Genomic DNA, 18,199 nt, shown 5'->3' with positions numbered 1-18,199 from the left:
TGAATCTGGACTTCCGTAATTTCCGCTCCGCTGATTCGACTGATTTTCTTGTCGCCGCTTTCGCCGGCCGAACATCAACTGCGGCCGCGAACAAATTTCTGTCAGCCAACCCTCTTCGCTGCTGCGAGATATCTCAAGCAATTTTGCACATTTTTTTGCCTGCGCTGGTCAACACTGCTCCTACGCAACCATGAATCCGTGGAGAACGATATGCCAGCAGCTCCTCCGACCGTCCGCCCCGCCGGCTGCTGGACAGTTTAGGGTAGTTGGAACGTCCCGGGGTTGGAATACGTTCACAGCTTCGAATCACCAAAGATTCGTTTCAAGGTCCAAGGCCTATTCGATCTACAGCAGGCCAGCTCGCCGGCTACGCAGTCCGGGCCACTACCAATGCTCATATGGCAATCCCGCGCAGCCACGACGGCCTTTCTCCGCGACCACAGCTGCTGCACATGGCCATATTGAACCTCCAAAACCAGGCGAAGAGTGAGTTCGACTACGTATTTGACCAGGGAATCTATGGGGACCCTTTTCAACTGACTATTCTCAGGATCAATGTCACTTTTGTCGATAAGGACGGCGAGAGGCATGATTTCCAGGTCGCCAAGGGAGATAACCTGCTTGACATCGCGCAAGCAAATGATTTAGAGATGGAAGGTCGGTTTGGTCTTTATTTTCCATTAAATGCGAGAGCGTTGCATTGACATTAAATTTCAGGAGCTTGTGGAGGTTCTTGTGCCTGCTCTACCTGCCATGTTATTGTTGAAGACCAGGGGATGTACGACCGAATGCCTGAGCCCGACGACGATGAAAACGATATGTTGGACCTTGCCTTTGGGTTAACGGAGACCTCGCGACTCGGATGCCAGGTGCAGATGACGCCCGAACTGGACGGATTAGTTGTGCGACTGCCCAGTATGACCAGAAATTTGCAAGCTAGCGACTTCGCGGATAAGAAATGATTCCCCCTACCGCTTTACTCTCGACTTCAACATACCCTTGAACAACGAGAGGAAATTCGTCGTGTGCACGGGTTTTTCTTGTAATACCAGCGTCGCCGGGATTTTGAAAACTCCGGTGTGTCAGATTTTGGAAAGATTTAGATTGCAATGTGTATTATTATAAAATTCAACAACAATATCAAGAATTTTCTTTTCTCAACCACTGCTGTGTTCCCATAAGTAACGAGAAGATGAAAAACAATATAGTCCCTTCCATGCGCCTGAAAACATGCTGAATCTTTTAAGACCATAACACATTGCTCATGCTTCTTCGATCGTCACTTTCTTCCCTTTCCCGTTAATCAGTTCCAAAAACCCTTGCTTGCTAACTTCGGTAACCTTCTTTTCTCGTTCGTCCATGCCGACAGTTGCACGTTTTCGCCTCTCCTCCCTCGCCGCTTCTTCGCCTCGCACCTGAGCAGCCCGAACAGCATTGAACAATTTCACCACACCCCTCTGCGCTATCTTTCGTAAGCGCTTTTCCTGCTCCGCCGTTTCGCCAGCCTCTCCTCGCTCAACCCCCAGAACGTCCTTTACCCGTCCACGCTCAAGCTCTTCCTTCTTCTCGGCACGTATCTTTGCACGCGCTCGTTTTTCAAGTTTCTCGTTGGCAATATCCGCTGTCGTTTGCGCTGTGGACTTACTTCGTGATAGCACGGGATCGGCGCGGGCAGAGGTAGAAAGTTTTGTTCCAAGAATTTTGGATATGGAGGTGGAAAATGCCGCAGGGTCATTTCGCTTTGAGATCTGTTTGCGATTTGCTATGCTCCCAACGTCGGAGGTGGCTAGAGAGTAGTCTGATGAATCGGAGTCGTTTTCGGAGTCTGAAGCACTAACATCGTTTTCCTCTGCGTCTGACGTCGCCACTGCATCCTTTGGTAGTTGGACACCCGTAACTGATCCATCGTTGTCACTGTCGGAGTCTTGTAAGGTCACTCCCGAGAACGGGGCTGGCAGAGCGTCGTCTTCATTTTCGGAGGAACTACTGTGATACTCCGGTTGTTTCTTGAATTTCTTTTTTGGTTGAGAGATCTTGCCATTCATGGCATCCTCTATTCTTCTCTTCTTCGATATCGATGGCGCCATTGCGTCTTCTCTCGTCTGGTTCTAGATGGTTTTTTTGCTCTGCCATCGCTGCTCTCCGCAAACTTTCCAAAATCCAAGGCTTATCGGATGGGTCACGTGACTCTCCCCACGGACTTTAACGCAACGAGGGCATGATCTCGCCTCTCCGGCAAGCGACTCTGACCGTCGTCCGCGGGCATCTAGATTGCGTTGATTTTGTTTCTTCTGTTACAGATTAAATATTTATCGCCTTGGCCTATTTGTTGTTTTCGCGACGTTGTCATGGTTCTTCAGGATTTAGGCCGGCGCATCAACGCCGCTGTCAGTGATCTGACCAGGTCGAATGATCTGGACGAAAAGGTAATACTGACCTAGGGCCCTTGCGGGGCCCGATAAGTATTTTACTAACCTATCTATAAGGTGTTTGATTCTATGCTTAAAGAGATATGCGCTGCTTTACTTTCAGCCGACGTAAACGTCCGCCTCGTCCAAAACCTTCGGAAATCTATCAAATCCAGCGTCAACTTCTCCTCTATACCGCCTGCCGTTAATAAAAAGCGCCTCATTCAGAAAGCCGTGTTTGATCAGTTAGTCGCTCTAGTAGATCCTCACACCGAGCCTTTCAAGCCGAAGAAGGGTCGATCGAATGTCATCATGTTCGTTGGTCTACAAGGTGCGGGAAAGACGACGACATGTACGAAGCTCGCAAGACATTACCAAACAAGAGGGTTCAAGTCTGCCTTGGTTTGCGCAGATACGTTCCGTGCGGGAGCTTTCGATCAGTTAAAGCAGAACGCGACAAAGGCCAAGATCCCATACTACGGCAGCTTAACGCAGACGGACCCCGCTATTGTCGCCGCAGACGGCGTTGCTAAATTCAAGAAGGAAAAATTTGAAGTTATCATCGTTGACACCAGTGGAAGACACAAACAGGAAGAGGACCTTTTTGCAGAAATGACACAGATCCAGAATGCCGTGAAACCCGATCAAACTATCCTTGTTCTCGACAGTAGTATTGGGCAAGCAGCTGAGGCGCAGTCGGCAGCTTTCAAGGCGACAGCGGACTTCGGGGCCATTATCATCACCAAAACAGATGGACATGCCGCTGGTGGTGGTGCCATATCTGCCGTTGCTGCTACCCACACTCCCATTATCTTTCTAGGTACCGGGGAACACATGTTGGATCTGGAAAGATTTGCCCCGAAGCCGTTTATACAAAAATTATTGGGTATGGGTGACATGGCCAGCTTGGTTGAACACGTCCAAGCGGTAACGAAAGATTCTGCTGGTGCGAAGGAGACCTACAAGCATATTTCGGAGGGAATATTTACACTTCGAGATTTCCGTGAAAATATAACATCGATAATGAAAATGGGTCCTCTCTCCAAAATATCAAGTATGATTCCTGGTCTTTCTGGTCTTACAGCGGGTCTCGATGATGAAGATGGCTCTCTGAAGCTCCGCCGAATGATTTACATTTTTGATAGTATGACAGCCGCAGAACTCGACGGCGATGGCAAAGTCTTTGTTGATCAACCGTCTCGGATCGTTCGCGTGGCCTGTGGAAGCGGCACCACCGTTAGAGAAGTTGAAGATCTCCTATCGCAACATAAGATGATGGCGGGCATGGCCAAGAAGGTTGGTGGCCAGAAGAAGCAAATGCAGCGCGCCCAGAACATGCTCAAAGGCGGAAACAAGGAGCAGCAGATGGCAGCTATGCAAAAAAGAATGGCTGCGATGGGTGGTGCAGGTGCTCCTGGAATGCCGCGGATGCCTGGAATGGGTGACATGGCGAAGATGATGCAGATGCTACAGGGAAGTGGAGGAGCAGGTGGCGGAATGCCCGGTTTTGGAGGCATGGATCTTCAAAGCATGATGAGCCAAATGGGTGGAATGCTGGGTGGGGCTGGAGGAAGTGGAAGAGGTCGTCGATAATTCTATTGCGACGATTTACTATGATCTTGTCGATGTGGAGCATGTATTAAGCATACCATAAAGGCGGCGGCGTTACGGTGTAAAAGGTCGTGGGCTATTTGCGGATTTGTTTCTGGCCAGGTCCTGAAATACCTTTGTTTATGTTTCAATAGTTATTGGACAGCCGATTGGCCTGGCCTTTGTCTTTTAGCATGATACGCTAGCTTCATACTCCGTGCAAAAGAGTTATTTTGAACTTTTTTTTTGCCATCGACTACCATCTTATATAAGTGCACGAATGTTAAAAAAAGGGGGGTGGGAATCGGAACGACAGTGCTGAGAAAACTGTAAATATACAAATGGGAGGAACTAACAGCGAAATAGGCAGCAGACCACCTTCAGGTCTATGCTTCATCAACCCTAGCGCTCCGGAGGAATTCATCCCAAGCCTTGCCCATAGCTCGCCCGAGCCAGCCGGATCTCTCACCAGCGTAGGCCGCCCATTTTCCGGCCCTTTGCCTCACTTGCTCTTCCCAATTATCGACGTAGTCGAACACCACTTTTCCGGGAGGAAGCGCACGACCCCTCGTAGCCGCCAAAGGAGTCTCGAGCGTGTATCTCCAAGTCTCCTTTCCATTAACATACAACGAGTACGTCAGGCGTGAGGTAGGCTGTTCACCCTCATCGGCTTTGATACTAATAAGGCCAAACTTGAAATTTCCATCTGGCACGTACTTGATAGCCACATCTTCATCATCCTCCTGGTGATACGATCTCACTGGAAGGTAAAACTGGCTGAGTGGGCCGACACAGAACTCATGAATACCTCTTCCAGCACCAGAAAATGACTCCGGGGCCGAGGTAGATGAAAGGATTGGATCTGGAAACCGCGTGGCGGCAAACTCATGTCTGTCACCGCTTAGGAGAACAATCCGTACACCAAGTTCGAGTTCTGCTTTCCACGTGGCTTCGAAAATCATCCGCCTTTCTTTCAGAAAGCCACCCCAGGTATCCGGCGTACCCACATGCCAGTTTTTAGTAAACGGCACGCTACTAGTGATGATTTTCCATTTTACCCCCTCCGGCTCTGGGCGTAAGATATATTCGATCAGCGCCTGTAGCTGCGCGAAGCCTAGCATGCTAGAGTCCTCGTGGGACGGCTCAGAGCGATACGTTCTCGTATCCAAAAGGAAAAAAGAGGCAGGGCCGTTGATAAATGAAAAATAACTTGTGTTAGACGGAATGGAATGCGGGTGTTCTGGTATTGGAGGGTTAACGTTGACATGATAGTGCAAGTATGGATCCACAGCTGCTGGGTACGGAGGAGTGGCATTTCCAGAGGCCCAGTCGTTGGCGATTTCATGATCGTCCAGAGTATGGATCCATGGGATATTAGCAGGGGAATCCGGAGGAATACGCCAACTAGGCGAGGAGTAAACCCTGCGATACTCGCTTCGGTAATGCTGTACGGATGACCCAAATCGCCATGGTACGTCAATATAGATAAAATCACCTAAGAAGAGCATAAAGGAAGGGCGAAGCGCCTCGCCCAATCTTGTCAATGTCGAAGTGAGGACGTCAATCCCATGAATTTGGAAAGGATGGGAAAAGGGGTTGTAGGGGAAATTCGGTTTTATGCAGCTCGAAGTTACAAATGTAAGCTCTTTCGACTTGGGAGAGCCGAGTTCCGGTGCCGTAGTGAATTCCCCAGATTGATTGTTGGACAACGAGTACCGGTATTTAGTTGAAGGATTAAGTCCAGTAATCGAAACCGGGTACGTAAAATCTGTCGATTCATCTAGAGGGCCCAAGGTTCCCACTGTCACTGCCGGGCCAGCTCGATAGTCGCTAAGCTCCTGGTATGAGATACGAAGGGGCAGATTTTGCTTTGGCTCTCGAACAAGAATTTTTGCCGTGGTTGAAGATACGTATCCGACGCGAGAGAATGAAAGTTCATTCGTTGGGTAAAATAGGAGGCCTCGCAGAATGAAATCAAACGCAAGGAGAGACAGAAATATATTGACCCCGATTGTTGCTCGGCTCGCAGCCTTTGAAGTAGTTGATGGGACACCCGTCAATAAAGACTTGAAGGCGGATACAGGTGCTTCTTCTCTGTTCCTTGACGCATGTTGTCGGCGGCTCTCGTTACTAAGGACATCTTCTCCAATATCCCTCTGCAGGTTTATTCCCTTTGACTCCTTCCCACTGGAAATGGTCCCACTGTAAACCTCCCTTCGCGATCCATCGTCCACTCGCTCCTTTACAGGCCAGATAGAGCCAAAATAAACCAATAAAGCCGTTAAAATTATCGGTGGGACTGGGTGTGCAGGAATCTAGTCTTTTGTAAGCAAGTGTGGCCTAAGATCAAGAATTGGCATTTTCTCCTGACCCAGCGAAGAAACACATAGACGAGAACCCGAATAGTAGTCGAGCTTAAAGTGATGATCGCTTTCCGAGCTGACGACATACCTCGTTGGAAGACTGAAGAAGTGACTGCGGCGCGACCATTTGGAGCCCGTCCTCCGTAGTTGCTGACTGACAAGGATCAAACGTCTCGAGCATTGTTGAAGTGCTTTGATGACGACATAGGGTGCAAACAAGCCAAACATAGTCCCCCAACAAGAGGGCGACTTGAGAAGACAATCAAGAACTCGAATCTATCGTCCTTGTTCTAGTTTCTACTAAGAATATCTTCCGTTTATCATAAAACTCTATGCCGTGGCTAACTTCGAGTAAAGCGCAGAAGTCGCACACGCAAGGACTGTCTTCATTCCCACTATCAGTGAGATTGAAGCGGCCCATTCCCATGGGCGAGAGATGCCCCCCGGCATTGCGTTGAAGTATTCCCACCCTGATACCCCCCCGAACGATGGGTACTTTGTCAGCACGTTTGCTAACACCGAACTTATCGTTTCCATTGGAACATAGCCCTGAGACCCGTTAGCGGGATTGGTCAAGAGACCTATAACGATCCTCTCCGCCTCCCAGCCTTGATGTATGATGGTATCGTAGACGCTGGGATGCAGCATATGACCCCATCCATTGTAGAACTGCACATTATACCAAGATATTTTTGAGCCCCTGGCAGTCTCCAATGCTCGATAATCAAAGCCGGAGAGATGTCTCAGGCCATGCACCATAGCAGTGGCCACGGGAGCTAGGGTGATGATAAACTCATCTCCAAAATCCGATTTGAGGCGATCAATCAGGCGAATAATGCCGTCGAGGGACATATCCTCCTCTACGTCGAGGTCCAGGCCATTCAAATTCCGCGTTCGTATCATATCACGGAGCGGGCAGTAGAACGCTTCAAAATCTGCCACGCTTCCATCAAGCCTCTGATAACTGCCTTTGGCGGCACCCCCAAGCATCCCCATCACCTTGGTCCCACTCGCCTGCATCACGCGCATCTCTGCCCACAACGGCACGTACCGGGGATCGTCTGGGGAATGGTCGTTGAGTGTAATATTTCCGGGTTCATCATTGATATGAATTGCGGCAAGAATAATGTGCGATACCCCACAGTCATTCGTCAGAAGCGGGAGGGTAGAAATGTAGTCGGTCCCATTGTTAGGATAATAGGTTTGATAGTAACATATCACTCGAGGATTCGTCAATGTGCTGATACCGTGGCTTTCCGGAATTGGAGGCATTGGTCAAATCGTCCTCAGCGCCTCCGATATCGTCTATTCGACCAGATAGTGAGCTCTTTTGATTCAACTACTCGGTAAAATCCGACGGGCGCTTGGGTAACTGGGTTTGATCTTCCAGGTGCTGCTCGTTTCACCGAAGCATGATATGCCTCCTAAATACTCCGTAGTGGGCTTCGAGTTCGTTTCCGTAAAAGTAACTCCACGGAAAGACTGCTGTACCTGATATCTCGGAAGGTTAAACAGCTTAAGGGGTTGTGCGGGGAGCAGGCTGCTTGTCATTGTTCGAGTTGTAACGCCCCCCTAACTAACTAGTTACCCCGGACTTCCTCGCCCGCTTGCATCATCTTCTACATCATTGTTTCACACGCTTTCTCTCATCTTAATTTTGTTTACGAATTTTGCATGCACACATAGCCTTGGAGCTACCCCTGAATCGTATGTAGATATTCAATTGCTGACAGCCTATCTGGAATTATACAGCATACTGCAGGAGCTGCACTAATAATTCGGTTCAACAAATTCAGCCCAAGTTGGTACATAACTACATAAGTGCATGTAGGAGGAGGTTTCGATTGAGATGCAATGCTCCATCAACAGGCCATCGAAAAAAACTCCGTACTACCAAAGGTATACGTGAACTCATAATAGCATTATACGACTGAAATCACCATGCTGTATGTCCACCATCGATCACAAGACTGCTGCCGGTCATATAAGAGCTTGCATCGCTTAACATGAAAATGACAGCCCCAGTGAATTCCTCCGGCCTGGATAATCTCCCAAGCATGCTCTCTTTTTCCCAAGTCTTCTTTAGGTCCGGTACTTCTTCAAAATTCTTTTCTACCATCGGCGTGATGACGTGGCCCGGGCAAAGCGAGTTCACTCGAATACCTTTGGAACCCCACTCCATGGCCAGGTTTCGTCCTAGTTGGATTACTGCGGCTTTTGAGGAGTTGTATACGGGCGAATTGAGGCCTTTGTTGGCCACAATCCCGCTCATGCTAGCCACCAGGACTATGGAACCATTGCAGCCGAGTTTCATCATTTGGCGAGCCGTGGCTTGAGCGGTCATAAAAACACCAGTATAGTTTATATCCAGCATCTTCGTCACATCGTCGGCGGTGTAGTCGATTGCTTCGGTCACTTGCTGTACTCCAGCAGCTGCGACTAGTCCGTCTAGGCGATTACTGCGCAACGCGATCTTCTCCACAACATCGTTGAGATGCTTCGAGTCTCTCACGTCTACATGATGATAGTGCAGATTGCCGATGTGTGCCTTGCTGGCGAGCTCCTGTGTCCGAACGAATTCATCATCGGGTTCTGGTAGGATATCAAAACAGTGGACTAGAACGGCCATTAGCTTCATCAATAAGGGCCACTCACAGCCGAAATTGATCATCCTTACCTTCCGCACCTGCCTCAGTTATTGCCTCTGCCATCACTAATCCTAGCCCCCTGCCGCCCCCAGTGACGATATATACTCTCCCTCGCAAGCTAAAATTCGGGTAAGCATTTTGATGTTGACCAGTGGAGTTTATCATGCTGAAGCTGTGAGGAATGTAAGACTGAGAGAAACTGCCGGAAACCAATTAGCAGTAGATAGTGATGGTAGATGATGATAATGGCTCAAATGTTAGCATTTCTTGGAGAGTTTCCCAGGTCAATATGAGCTGTTATACATATGGTCTGAAATTCCTGCGTTGAAGTGCCAGATGACTATGACATTGAGTGAACCAAGGTAATTACCAACTTTGCCCGGTTTCCTACGTATATACCATGCGGGAATGTTTCTAGGCAAGGGACGAGCCCCGGAACCGCCAGGATCCCCACCACTTTGCCCTAAAGTATCACTAGTCAGCCGGTGAGCACAGGGGTGCGCGGTACTGATGTCAAGTACAAAGTGCCACATGTTGGTACTAAAAGAAGCGTCTCCAGTTAGGGCCATCAAATGAAGTGATCATGGTCTTACAGCGCACATTTAAGTGTTCTTTATTGTTTAATTGACGATAGGGCATGATTTCGCCCAGCCATTTTATCCATCCCCTCCCAAATAAGGGCAGCATCCAACAAACCGCAGTCGCAGGTTCCTCTATGTGATCAGCTTAGATCCAGTGATGACATCGGCTCATCAGAAGCAACTCAGGGAAGTTAGCCAAGGTAGGTTAGTACTATGTACGGAGCACTCTGTATGTAGTATATTAAACTCGACTGCAGTGTCAAACAACGGGCTGCGCTGGTAGGATTTGCTATGCAGTGGCTCGTTGCTTGGAGAAGATCATGGAATTGCAGCTCTCAGTGATGGGTCCGACCTCAGGGAGAGGACGGAGCGGATTATCTACATTCCTTAGTCATGTGGTTCCGACCGGCGGTGCCAACAACACCGCCTAACCTTAAAGAGAAACATGTAAACAACGGCCGACGAGGCAAACGACGCGACTTCGTCATCCCGACATTACGACGATCAACATCATCCATTTGCTTCAGACGGACTCGTTCAAACGGCAATCCTTGTTTCAATGAGGAATTTTTGCAAAGACTTGACAATATGGCAAAAAGAGAAAGCTCTCCATTTCCGACTTCCCACGACACTCTAGGAATATCTTCCGTCATGGATACTCCGAGGTTCATACCCTCCTCGCCTCCGAGAATAATGAGCCCTTATAGACGGTCGGGCGTTCGCCACGAGAGACTAAGTCCGAACACATCCGGTATAAATAACACCATCCGCGCGCAAAAAGCAGGACAAGGACGAGCCTCCACTTCAAACGGTTCCAGCGACGGAGAAGATTCTGAAACACACCTTTCGGATTACACCTTCGACCTCAACAAACTCCCGAATGCGGTATCGAGTCTAGAGGCACAAGAGGATAACACCACAAAATCCAAGCAGTCGCCCAGAGACAACGACAACATATCGGAACCTCCTGGCCCAGACGATTTTACAGAGAATATGGTCGAGTTACTGAACGGAGCAGATGCACAAGTCGAGCAGAATAACCAGGGAGATAATTTCAAAGAGGTTGTTCACACTGACGGGCTACCAGGCCGACCAGCCCATGATGAGATCAGTGAAATTGAGCCGCCGTTGGAAATGTCTACCCCAGCCCACGTGCTTTCGGGGAAAAATGGTTTTAACAATCCTGAGACACTGTCAGATAAAAATAATTCTACCAATGAGGTAGAGCGGCTTCTAAAGGAGTTGAGGAAGAAGGATGAGATCATCAGAGCGAATCGACGAAGGGTTTTCGATGCTGCATCAATCATGCAACAAGTACGGCATCTTCAGCTGGCCCTCGAACAAGAGAAGAAGCAGCGACAAGCGGAGTCGGCTTCCAAAGATCAACAAATTCGAGAGTTACAAAGCCAAGTTTGTGCAAAGGACGAACAATTGCAAAGTAGTCGGGCTCAGTTGCAGGAATTACAGCGTCTAATGCAGTCTGTTAACCAGTCGCGACACGAACCCAAGGAGGATGGATTAAATGATAAACACAAAGATGAGGAATTATTTGCTCTTCAGAAACAGTTTGAGGCGAAGGACAAGTCGTTTCAGCAGCTAAAGGCGAGGCTAGATGAGACCATATCCTCTCATCAGGTTGAAATCTCAAAGAAAAATGCGGAGAATGACCAGCTCCGGTTTGAATACGATGAAAATTTGCGCGAATTAGATAAATTGGATTCTGATATTGAGTCACTAACGCGTGAACGCGACGTTCTTGAGAAGAGAACCCAAGATCTGGACAAAATCGTTCAACACCTTGAGTCACAAATTTCGGAATTAAAACACAACCTTGCTATGGAGAGAAAGGAAGCGATTTCCAGCGTCGATGCGTTGAAACGGGCGGCTGACGGGGTATCGGTTGATATGGAGGGAAAATCGTTTGGAAAAATACCGGATTCACTTGCCTGCGCTCATCAAAAACAGCGGGACCCGGCCTATTCCGAGTCTCACGCGGTCGGAAGTGTTGGCCAAATGGAAGAAGCCGAGAGGGATTTGACCGGGGTTCGAATCCAACTGCAAGAGTCGAAATCGTTGAATGAGATTTTGTCTCTCCAGTTGGAATCAACTCGTGAGGGGCTTTCCGAATCGCAGTCCGCTCTTTTGGCTGCAAAGGACAAAAGTTCTCAATTGCTATCCCAGTTAGAATCCGCCAACTCGGAGAAGACCCAATTATCACAAAAGCTTGAAAGGATAACTCAAGAGCGGGATGAAGCAATGCGGACGGCTACCGACTTGCGTAATCAAGCAGCGGACCGGCAACCCTTGAGCCCTGCACCATCCCTCCCTCCCGAAGTATATGAAAACCAATGTCAACACGACATCGACAGTCTCCAGAAGTCACATCAGCAAGAAATTGATCGAATTGAAAACTCCCATGCAACCGAACTTTCTACTTTTCGGGATACTCATGCCAAGTCGACTCGTAGCTTACACGCACTTCTTCGAGCTGCACAAGATCGTGAAAGTGATCTACAATCTCAACTTGTTGATCTTCGAAAATCATTATCCTCCAAATCGAAAGAGTTGTCGGCTTTGGCAAACGAACAGGAGAGACTTGGATCCATCATCGAAGCCAAAGACGCTGCAGCTGCGGCTTTGGATACAAAGTTTGCCAATGTTCTCAAGAGGAGAGAAGAGGTGTGGGAGTCGCGGATAGACAAACTTCTACGCGATAGAGAACGAATGAGCAAAGCATTGATGTGGGCATGGGGAGAGATGGAAGTTGGGAATGACAAGCCAAGCAGGGATCAAAAGGCCACCAAAGGGGAATGGCATACCCAGGGGTATATGTATAGATATGTTGAAAGGCCAAGAAGTGCAAGATAATTACTCTGTCACTATCGGTCTCTCAGCGAATGGAATATCGGATAGGTGTCTAAGCTGTTTGAGTGATATCAAAATATTGATTCCCTATTGTCCTTTGTCCCTCAGACCTCATAAGACATGAAGCATAGTTACATAAATCGCATGGCGGAAAAAAAAAAAGAGAGAGAGAGAGCTTGTCTCTCTAGTGGGCATAGCACGTCAGAGAGGGCTTTTTGTTGCCGCTTTGAATTAAGGGGCTGCCATCCTGATCCGGGGACCGGGCGCCTTGCTGGATAGAGCTTAGCGTTGGCGCCCGCCTAGTGCGTCGAGATACGAGCTGCAGACAGGGGCTGGTGCAACCCCAACTTCGGGCTCACTCATCCGCCCGGTTGCGTGCAAGATTGTCGTCCCCCTTGGATGAAGCTCACAGAGTTGTTCTTATGTGATTAGGTCTTTGCAGAAATGACTGCTAGAATTCTAACAGAGCCATGACTTACAACTGCTGGAGGCTTTATCCAGCCAGCAACAAGGACCGACCTCCCAATATGGGTACATGGCTTGTTAACGCGCGGTGAGGACGTTGGTTGCAGCGCTAGGGTGTTGCTTTGTGATGACCTTGCGCGACAATTGATGCTCGGGATTAAATTCACTCCCTGGAAAGGTGACTTGGCTAGTTTGATAGAAAAGCTGTCGCACTGAAGAACCGACTACTCCGCACGAGGGGAACAAGGTTGGGATTGAACCGCGCCAATCTGCCGAAAGAAATGGGCCAACCAAAACCTAAGGCAAACTACGGAGTACTCCGTACCCCAAGACAATGGCACTGATCGCGTGGCTCGAGGCTCAAGGCTCAATCGGAGATCTCACTGAGCGGGATCAGTACGGTTGCATATTCCAGAGAATTGCCAACTCAGCCGACCCTTGATCTTGATAGGCGCTTCCCTGGCGAGTTCCTGACTTTCTCGCGAGCTTCTAACCTCTCAACAAGAATAACTCGTTGCTCCTAGTCTCCTGGTGCCAGGATTGCGTATTCTTTGGTATCATTTCCTGTCAGATCTGCATGGCCCCCCGCAGCAACCCTCTCTTGAACCATTACCCAACCTCTGTGTCACACATCATCTCGACGGCCGGAAACGAAATACGGCTTCTATGCGGGGATGTGGAGAAGAGTTAACACCCTGGGAGTCCTTCTAGAAGAACGTTAAAAGTCCCTGATATGTGATTCCTCCTCGTCAACGTTGCGTTTTGAGGATCGGAAATTTTAGCCTAATATCGGATAGCTGTGGTATATCAATACACGGGCTTCATGATATAGCTGTGTATGCCGGACAGCTATGGTCAAAGACGGGACAAGTATGAACAGTCTCAAGAAGCCTGTTGGTTCAAAGCTTCGTTCCAATACTACGACATCTAGTTCATGCAAAAGAGGGGGGGAAGCGCAACGGCTGCTGCGGGTTGAATGAATAACTGAAGGGAACCTGCCTCTTCAGGGCATCGTCTCTGTCTGGCGACACTTAGTTTTGCGGAAGATGGAGGAGAGAAACGGATACCACGGGCTAGATGGCCGTGTGAACGAAGCCTTCTTGTCTCGGGCATCGCTCATACGTGTGCAACCTTCGGTCTCCACGGCAAATGGAGGAGAGACACGGTTACAATGAGCCAGATGTAGTCAGCTACCGCCGCCAAAGGAAGGATATATAAACCTCGGCCAAGTTTCCGCAATGTAGCAGATTGCATTGAGTGCAGCGCGAAGGGTTCCTGTAGTTGCTTCGTGGTTACACTATCGGGCAAGATGAGGTTTCTCCAAAACCTACTCGGATGCACTGCTTTGGCACTGCTTACCGGCCTTGGGTCGGCCTTTGGACCAAGATGGGCACGTTATCAGAACGACCTTCACCTAGCTGCAATGCTGGGTATGGATGCTGATTCTGTCTTGACCAACCGAAGCAGCCTCGCCTCTGCCATTGACAGTCTTGCCGAGACATCCGCTGTGGTCGCTGAATACGCAAACGTACGCCATTCCCATAGCTCCTTTGTGTCTGTTCTGTCTTAATTCCTGAAATAGATTCCTATTGATCACAGAAACCCTGGAAGAATGTACAGGAATCGATACTGGGTGAACGATGAATATTATCAGCCAGGAGGGCCTGTGGTTATTTTCGATACCGGTGAGACCAATGGTCAAGCATTTGCCGATTATTATTTGGTCGATCCTACGTCCTACATTGTCCAATTGCTTCGGGAATTTCATGGTGTAGGCCTTGTTTGGGAGCACCGGTATGAAGTCAGTTTCCACTAATAGGAATGGATAGGAGGCTAACTTTATGGAAGATATTATGGCGAATCTCTCCCTTACCCCGTCAATGGGCAGACGTCTGCTGCGCAATTCCAATACTTGACGCTCGAACAAGCTTTGCAGGATCTCCCTTACTTTGCCAGAACATTTCGCCGACCTCGGCTCCCTAATGCTGATCTGACACCAAGATCAACCCCGTGGATTATGGTCGGCGGCTCATACCCAGGCATGCGTGCAGCTTTCTCAAGACTCAAGTATCCCGACACTATTTTTGCTGCCTTTTCCTCTTCTGCACCTGCTCAAGCTAGGATTGACATGAGCGTCTATTATGAGCAGGTGTACAGGGGTTTGGTAGCATATGGCTATGGAAATTGCACCAGGGACGTCAATGCTGCATACCGATATATTGATGCCCAACTTGCCAACCCCAGTACCGCTGCTCAAATTAAGAGACAATTCTTAGGTCCCGGTGCCGAGCAAAACAGCAATGGCGATTTTACTGCAGTTTTGCTCTATAATTGGGCGACATGGCAGAGCTTTGGGGCAAATGGCCCTGCGGGTCAGTTCTGTAATTGGCTCGAAACAGACCAATATGGCAGAGTGGCCCCTGCTGAAGGCTGGGCACCTTCAAGAGGTGCTAGATCTGTGGTCGACAGATGGGCTGCATGGCCAGGACTCAGCCGAGCGATCAACTCCATTTTCGAAACAAACTGCAATTGCCCAGAAGAGACTTGCTCCTGTGACCTTTCTGCGCCACCTGCAGACCCCCTGGCCATCAGCTGGTCGTGGCAGTTTTGCACGCAGTTCGGTTACTTCCAGTACCAGAATCCCAGACCCCATGAGATCGCTTCGCGCTATCAAACGGAAGCTTACATCCAAGATAACTGCTACCGGCAGTTCCCTGACGGCATGAGCAGTGGCCATCTTCCCCGCCGCCCTCGAGCCGATGCGACCAACAATTATACTGGAGGCTGGAACATGCGCCCTTCAAACGTCTTCCACGGCGCCGGACAATACGACCCGTGGACTCCTTTGACTGTGCTTTCCCAGGAGCCTTGGGGACCACGCCGTCGCGTCACCACTCAAATCCCGGCGTGCAATCAGGAACAAGAGGCGGTTTTTGGCGTCCTGCTTCCCAATGCAGAGCACGTTTACGATCTTCAAACCTCTTACCAACCGGGCGAGGTATCCAGGCAACTGTTCAGAAGGGCGCTGCACCAGTGGCTTCCTTGCTTCGGGAGGAGGAATTCAACGGCAGGTCATGATTGACCGATGCGGTATGCATCCCGGCGCGCGACGGTTTCCCGTCGATGTGCTTGACGCCTACAAATTTGAATGTCGGGTTTGGAAGAATTCAGAATGTACATAGTTACCTTTCAATTCTTAGAAATTGATATTACACCTACATCCAGGGTATATATACGCGGCACGTATACAGAGTACATGCATGGGGACTAACCCAAAGAGACTCTCATAACCTTTGAGACCTGTCGAGCGTAAAGGAAAGGGTGGATGTCGCCAGGCAAAGCGTAAGCCAGATATTTTTGTAGCAAGCAAGTGCTCAAATATGCCCCCGACAGAAAGGGCGGAGGAACTTCGGGCCTCAAGCGAGGTACTATCCGCAGTTCTGGTGGGTGTCTGCTGCTCGTGAAAGGTTGGTGGGTGTGCTCGGTCCGACGCTAGCGGGCTTGGCCCCTAATATTTGTGGGGCAGCTGTGCCTCGGCTCCCCGGAAAGCTTACCCAACTTTTACTCTCGGCCCGGGCATGAACTGCGACGGGGCAAACGGCTTTACCCTTCTACATTGATACGCAGACTAGTACGAGAGGGAGCCGATTCAAACGCTTTAATAGGCGACAGCGGTCTGGGGTTAATTCACACTGTAAATGACGAGCTGAATAGCCCGCTACTCTGCTCTTCCTTTAAAAAAAAAAAAATATATATATATATCAAATCGTTACCAGATTCTGTGGCCGCTTGTCCAGAATATCGGGCTTAAGGATGGCGGGTGCTGCTTTACCACTCCAGGGTGTTCGCGTCGTCGAACTCGCTGGCTTGGCCCCAGGTGCGTATGTCGGAGTTTCACGCAGAGCATCTGAGGTTACAGTTGAGGATTTGATGACCCCTTGAAGCTTACATCCTTTCCGCCATAACCTAGGTCCCTTTGCCGGGCTTTTGCTAGCCGACTATGGAGCGTCCGTCTTGCGAGTTGATAGACCCCATCCGAACGCACATTCAACATCTAAACCCCTTCCTCGTCCAACCAAAGATGCGTTAACTCGACACAAAACATCCATCAGCTTAGACCTGAAATCACCCGCATCAAAGGAGGTTCTGCTATCCCTGATCCGCAATGCTGACGTCTTAATTGACCCTTTCCGCCCCGGGGTGCTAGAAAAATTGGGTCTCTGTCCTTCGACAGTGCTTCTAAAGGAGAATCCCCGTTTGATTGTTGCTCGTATGACAGGTTTCCGTCGTGATGGGAAATATAAAGATATGGCCGGACATGATATCAACTACATTGCCGTTTCGGGAGTGCTAGGGATGCTAGGACGGGCGGGGGAAGCTCCTTATCCACCAGGAAATATCCTAGGAGACTTTGCTGGAGGCGGAGCAATCTGTTTCGTAGGCATTTTGCTGGCTCTCTTGTCTCGCCAGACCACGGGAAGAGGTCAAGTTGTCAACGCAAATATGGTTGATGGTTCGGCGTACCTTGCAACTATGCCACGTTTATCGCGAAAGTCTCCCATGTGGAACGGCCCGCGAGGTACAAATGTGCTTGACGGTGGCTGCCCCTACTACGGCACATATGAGACGAAGGATCCTGGAAATTATTTTGCTATCGGGCCATTGGAGCCCCAGTTTTTTGATGCATTGTTGCGTGGGTTGCAGCTTTCGCCTTCGGATGTGTTCCCTCCCAACTCGAACAAAGTCCGTGAAGATCCAAGCAACTGGCCCTTTATGCGGAGCATTTTCGAGAAGAAGTTCAAAGAGAAAACAAGAAAGGAGTGGGAAGCTGTTTTCGATGGAACAGATGCATGTGCAACCCCTGTTCTAACTATGGATGAACTGGAAGAAGACGGCTATGACCAGCGGTTAATCGTCGAGTTGTCCGATACTCCAGGCCTGAAGTTTTCGGCGGAAGATGGAGGATGGTCACCCAACCCAATTCGACCAGGCGAAGGTGGTGAAGAAACACTAAATCGGTGGCTCGGGTGGAAACGTGGGAGAGATTTCGCGGTCAAAGACGGTGCTCTGGTGAAGGTTACCGGGGCAAAGCTCTAATTCGTATACTGGCAGGCTCCAAGGGTTCGCAGAGATGCGACAGAGTGTAGAAGAGCGCGTAGCGTGGATAACTAATGGATCCTCTTCTGATCCAACAAGATCAAATGAAACTCGAAAATACCTAAGAACATTGTCGACAATCATACAAAATACGTCAGGGCCAAATAGAGACATGTCCAATT

At 49.3% G+C, this 18,199-nt stretch overlaps 9 protein-coding genes across 9 annotated transcripts; 5 read left to right on the top strand and 4 right to left on the bottom strand.

Annotated features, from left to right (window-relative positions):
• Nucleotides 1-82: 82 nt before the first annotated feature.
• Nucleotides 83-1,161, top strand: CIMG_06599 (2Fe-2S iron-sulfur cluster binding protein). Its single transcript, XM_001242702.2, has 3 exons — nt 83-486; nt 551-657; nt 718-1,161. The coding sequence occupies exons 1-3, from the start codon at nt 191-193 to the stop codon at nt 960-962; spliced, it is 648 nt and encodes a 215-aa protein (XP_001242703.1). The 5' UTR covers nt 83-190; the 3' UTR covers nt 963-1,161.
• Nucleotides 1,081-2,106, bottom strand: CIMG_06598 (rRNA processing protein RRP15). Its single transcript, XM_001242701.2, has one exon. The coding sequence runs from the start codon at nt 2,085-2,087 to the stop codon at nt 1,263-1,265; it is 825 nt and encodes a 274-aa protein (XP_001242702.1). The 5' UTR covers nt 2,088-2,106; the 3' UTR covers nt 1,081-1,262.
• Nucleotides 2,107-2,348: 242 nt separating this feature from the next.
• On the top strand, nt 2,349-4,248 carry CIMG_06597 (signal recognition particle protein SRP54; the record flags this gene model as incomplete). Its single annotated transcript, XM_001242700.2, has 2 exons — nt 2,349-2,426; nt 2,487-4,248. The coding sequence occupies 2 exons, from the start codon at nt 2,349-2,351 to the stop codon at nt 3,999-4,001; spliced, it is 1,593 nt and encodes a 530-aa protein (XP_001242701.1). The 3' UTR covers nt 4,002-4,248.
• Nucleotides 4,249-4,287: 39 nt separating this feature from the next.
• Nucleotides 4,288-6,542, bottom strand: CIMG_06596 (alkaline phosphatase; the record flags this gene model as incomplete). The annotated part of the gene is made up of 2 exons (XM_001242699.2): nt 4,288-6,313; nt 6,450-6,542. The coding sequence occupies 2 exons, from the start codon at nt 6,540-6,542 to the stop codon at nt 4,385-4,387; spliced, it is 2,022 nt and encodes a 673-aa protein (XP_001242700.1). The 3' UTR covers nt 4,288-4,384.
• Nucleotides 6,543-6,623: 81 nt separating this feature from the next.
• CIMG_06595 (chitinase 3) lies at nt 6,624-7,857 on the bottom strand. Its single transcript, XM_001242698.2, has one exon. It carries the CDS (start codon nt 7,631-7,633, stop codon nt 6,692-6,694), a length of 942 nt encoding a protein of 313 aa, XP_001242699.1. The 5' UTR covers nt 7,634-7,857; the 3' UTR covers nt 6,624-6,691.
• Nucleotides 7,858-8,066: 209 nt separating this feature from the next.
• CIMG_06594 (oxidoreductase) lies at nt 8,067-9,339 on the bottom strand. The gene is made up of 2 exons (XM_001242697.2): nt 9,039-9,339; nt 8,067-8,977 (listed from the first exon to the last, which is right to left on the bottom strand). Exons 1-2 carry the CDS (start codon nt 9,172-9,174, stop codon nt 8,298-8,300), a joined length of 816 nt encoding a protein of 271 aa, XP_001242698.2. The 5' UTR covers nt 9,175-9,339; the 3' UTR covers nt 8,067-8,297.
• A 644-nt stretch (nt 9,340-9,983) lies between these two features.
• On the top strand, nt 9,984-12,458 carry CIMG_06593 (uncharacterized protein; the record flags this gene model as incomplete). Its single annotated transcript, XM_001242696.1, has 1 exon — nt 9,984-12,458. One exon carries the CDS (start codon nt 9,984-9,986, stop codon nt 12,456-12,458), a length of 2,475 nt encoding a protein of 824 aa, XP_001242697.1.
• Nucleotides 12,459-14,229: 1,771 nt separating this feature from the next.
• CIMG_06591 (serine peptidase, family S28) lies at nt 14,230-16,166 on the top strand (the record flags this gene model as incomplete). Its single annotated transcript, XM_001242694.2, has 3 exons — nt 14,230-14,448; nt 14,503-14,714; nt 14,769-16,166. 3 exons carry the CDS (start codon nt 14,230-14,232, stop codon nt 16,000-16,002), a joined length of 1,665 nt encoding a protein of 554 aa, XP_001242695.1. The 3' UTR covers nt 16,003-16,166.
• Nucleotides 16,167-16,574: 408 nt separating this feature from the next.
• CIMG_06590 (alpha-methylacyl-CoA racemase) lies at nt 16,575-18,145 on the top strand. Its single transcript, XM_001242693.2, has 2 exons — nt 16,575-16,797; nt 16,891-18,145. The coding sequence occupies exons 1-2, from the start codon at nt 16,734-16,736 to the stop codon at nt 18,015-18,017; spliced, it is 1,191 nt and encodes a 396-aa protein (XP_001242694.1). The 5' UTR covers nt 16,575-16,733; the 3' UTR covers nt 18,018-18,145.
• Nucleotides 18,146-18,199: the final 54 nt, after the last annotated feature.

Source organism: Coccidioides immitis, assembly GCF_000149335.2.
Source record: "Coccidioides immitis RS genomic scaffold supercont3.2, whole genome shotgun sequence".
Lineage (NCBI taxonomy): Eukaryota > Fungi > Ascomycota > Eurotiomycetes > Onygenales > Onygenaceae > Coccidioides > Coccidioides immitis.
The sequence above is the reverse complement of the archived record's forward strand: the minus strand, read 5'-3'. Positions and strand labels throughout refer to the sequence as shown.

Coding starts and splice junctions, on each gene's coding strand:
- CIMG_06595 (XM_001242698.2), bottom strand. CDS start 7,633: ATGCCTCCAATTCCGGAAAGCCACGGTATCAGCACATTGACGAATCCT.
- CIMG_06598 (XM_001242701.2), bottom strand. CDS start 2,087: ATGGCGCCATCGATATCGAAGAAGAGAAGAATAGAGGATGCCATGAAT.
- CIMG_06594 (XM_001242697.2), bottom strand. CDS start 9,174: ATGATAAACTCCACTGGTCAACATCAAAATGCTTACCCGAATTTTAGC. Junction 8,978..9,038: donor AACTGAGGCAGGTGCGGAAG/GTAAGGATGATC, acceptor TGGCCGTTCTAG/TCCACTGTTTTGATATCCTA.
- CIMG_06590 (XM_001242693.2), top strand. CDS start 16,734: ATGGCGGGTGCTGCTTTACCACTCCAGGGTGTTCGCGTCGTCGAACTC. Junction 16,798..16,890: donor ACTCGCTGGCTTGGCCCCAG/GTGCGTATGTCG, acceptor GCCATAACCTAG/GTCCCTTTGCCGGGCTTTTG.
- CIMG_06599 (XM_001242702.2), top strand. CDS start 191: ATGAATCCGTGGAGAACGATATGCCAGCAGCTCCTCCGACCGTCCGCC. Junction 487..550: donor CCTCCAAAACCAGGCGAAGA/GTGAGTTCGACT, acceptor GACTATTCTCAG/GATCAATGTCACTTTTGTCG. Junction 658..717: donor AAATGATTTAGAGATGGAAG/GTCGGTTTGGTC, acceptor ATTAAATTTCAG/GAGCTTGTGGAGGTTCTTGT.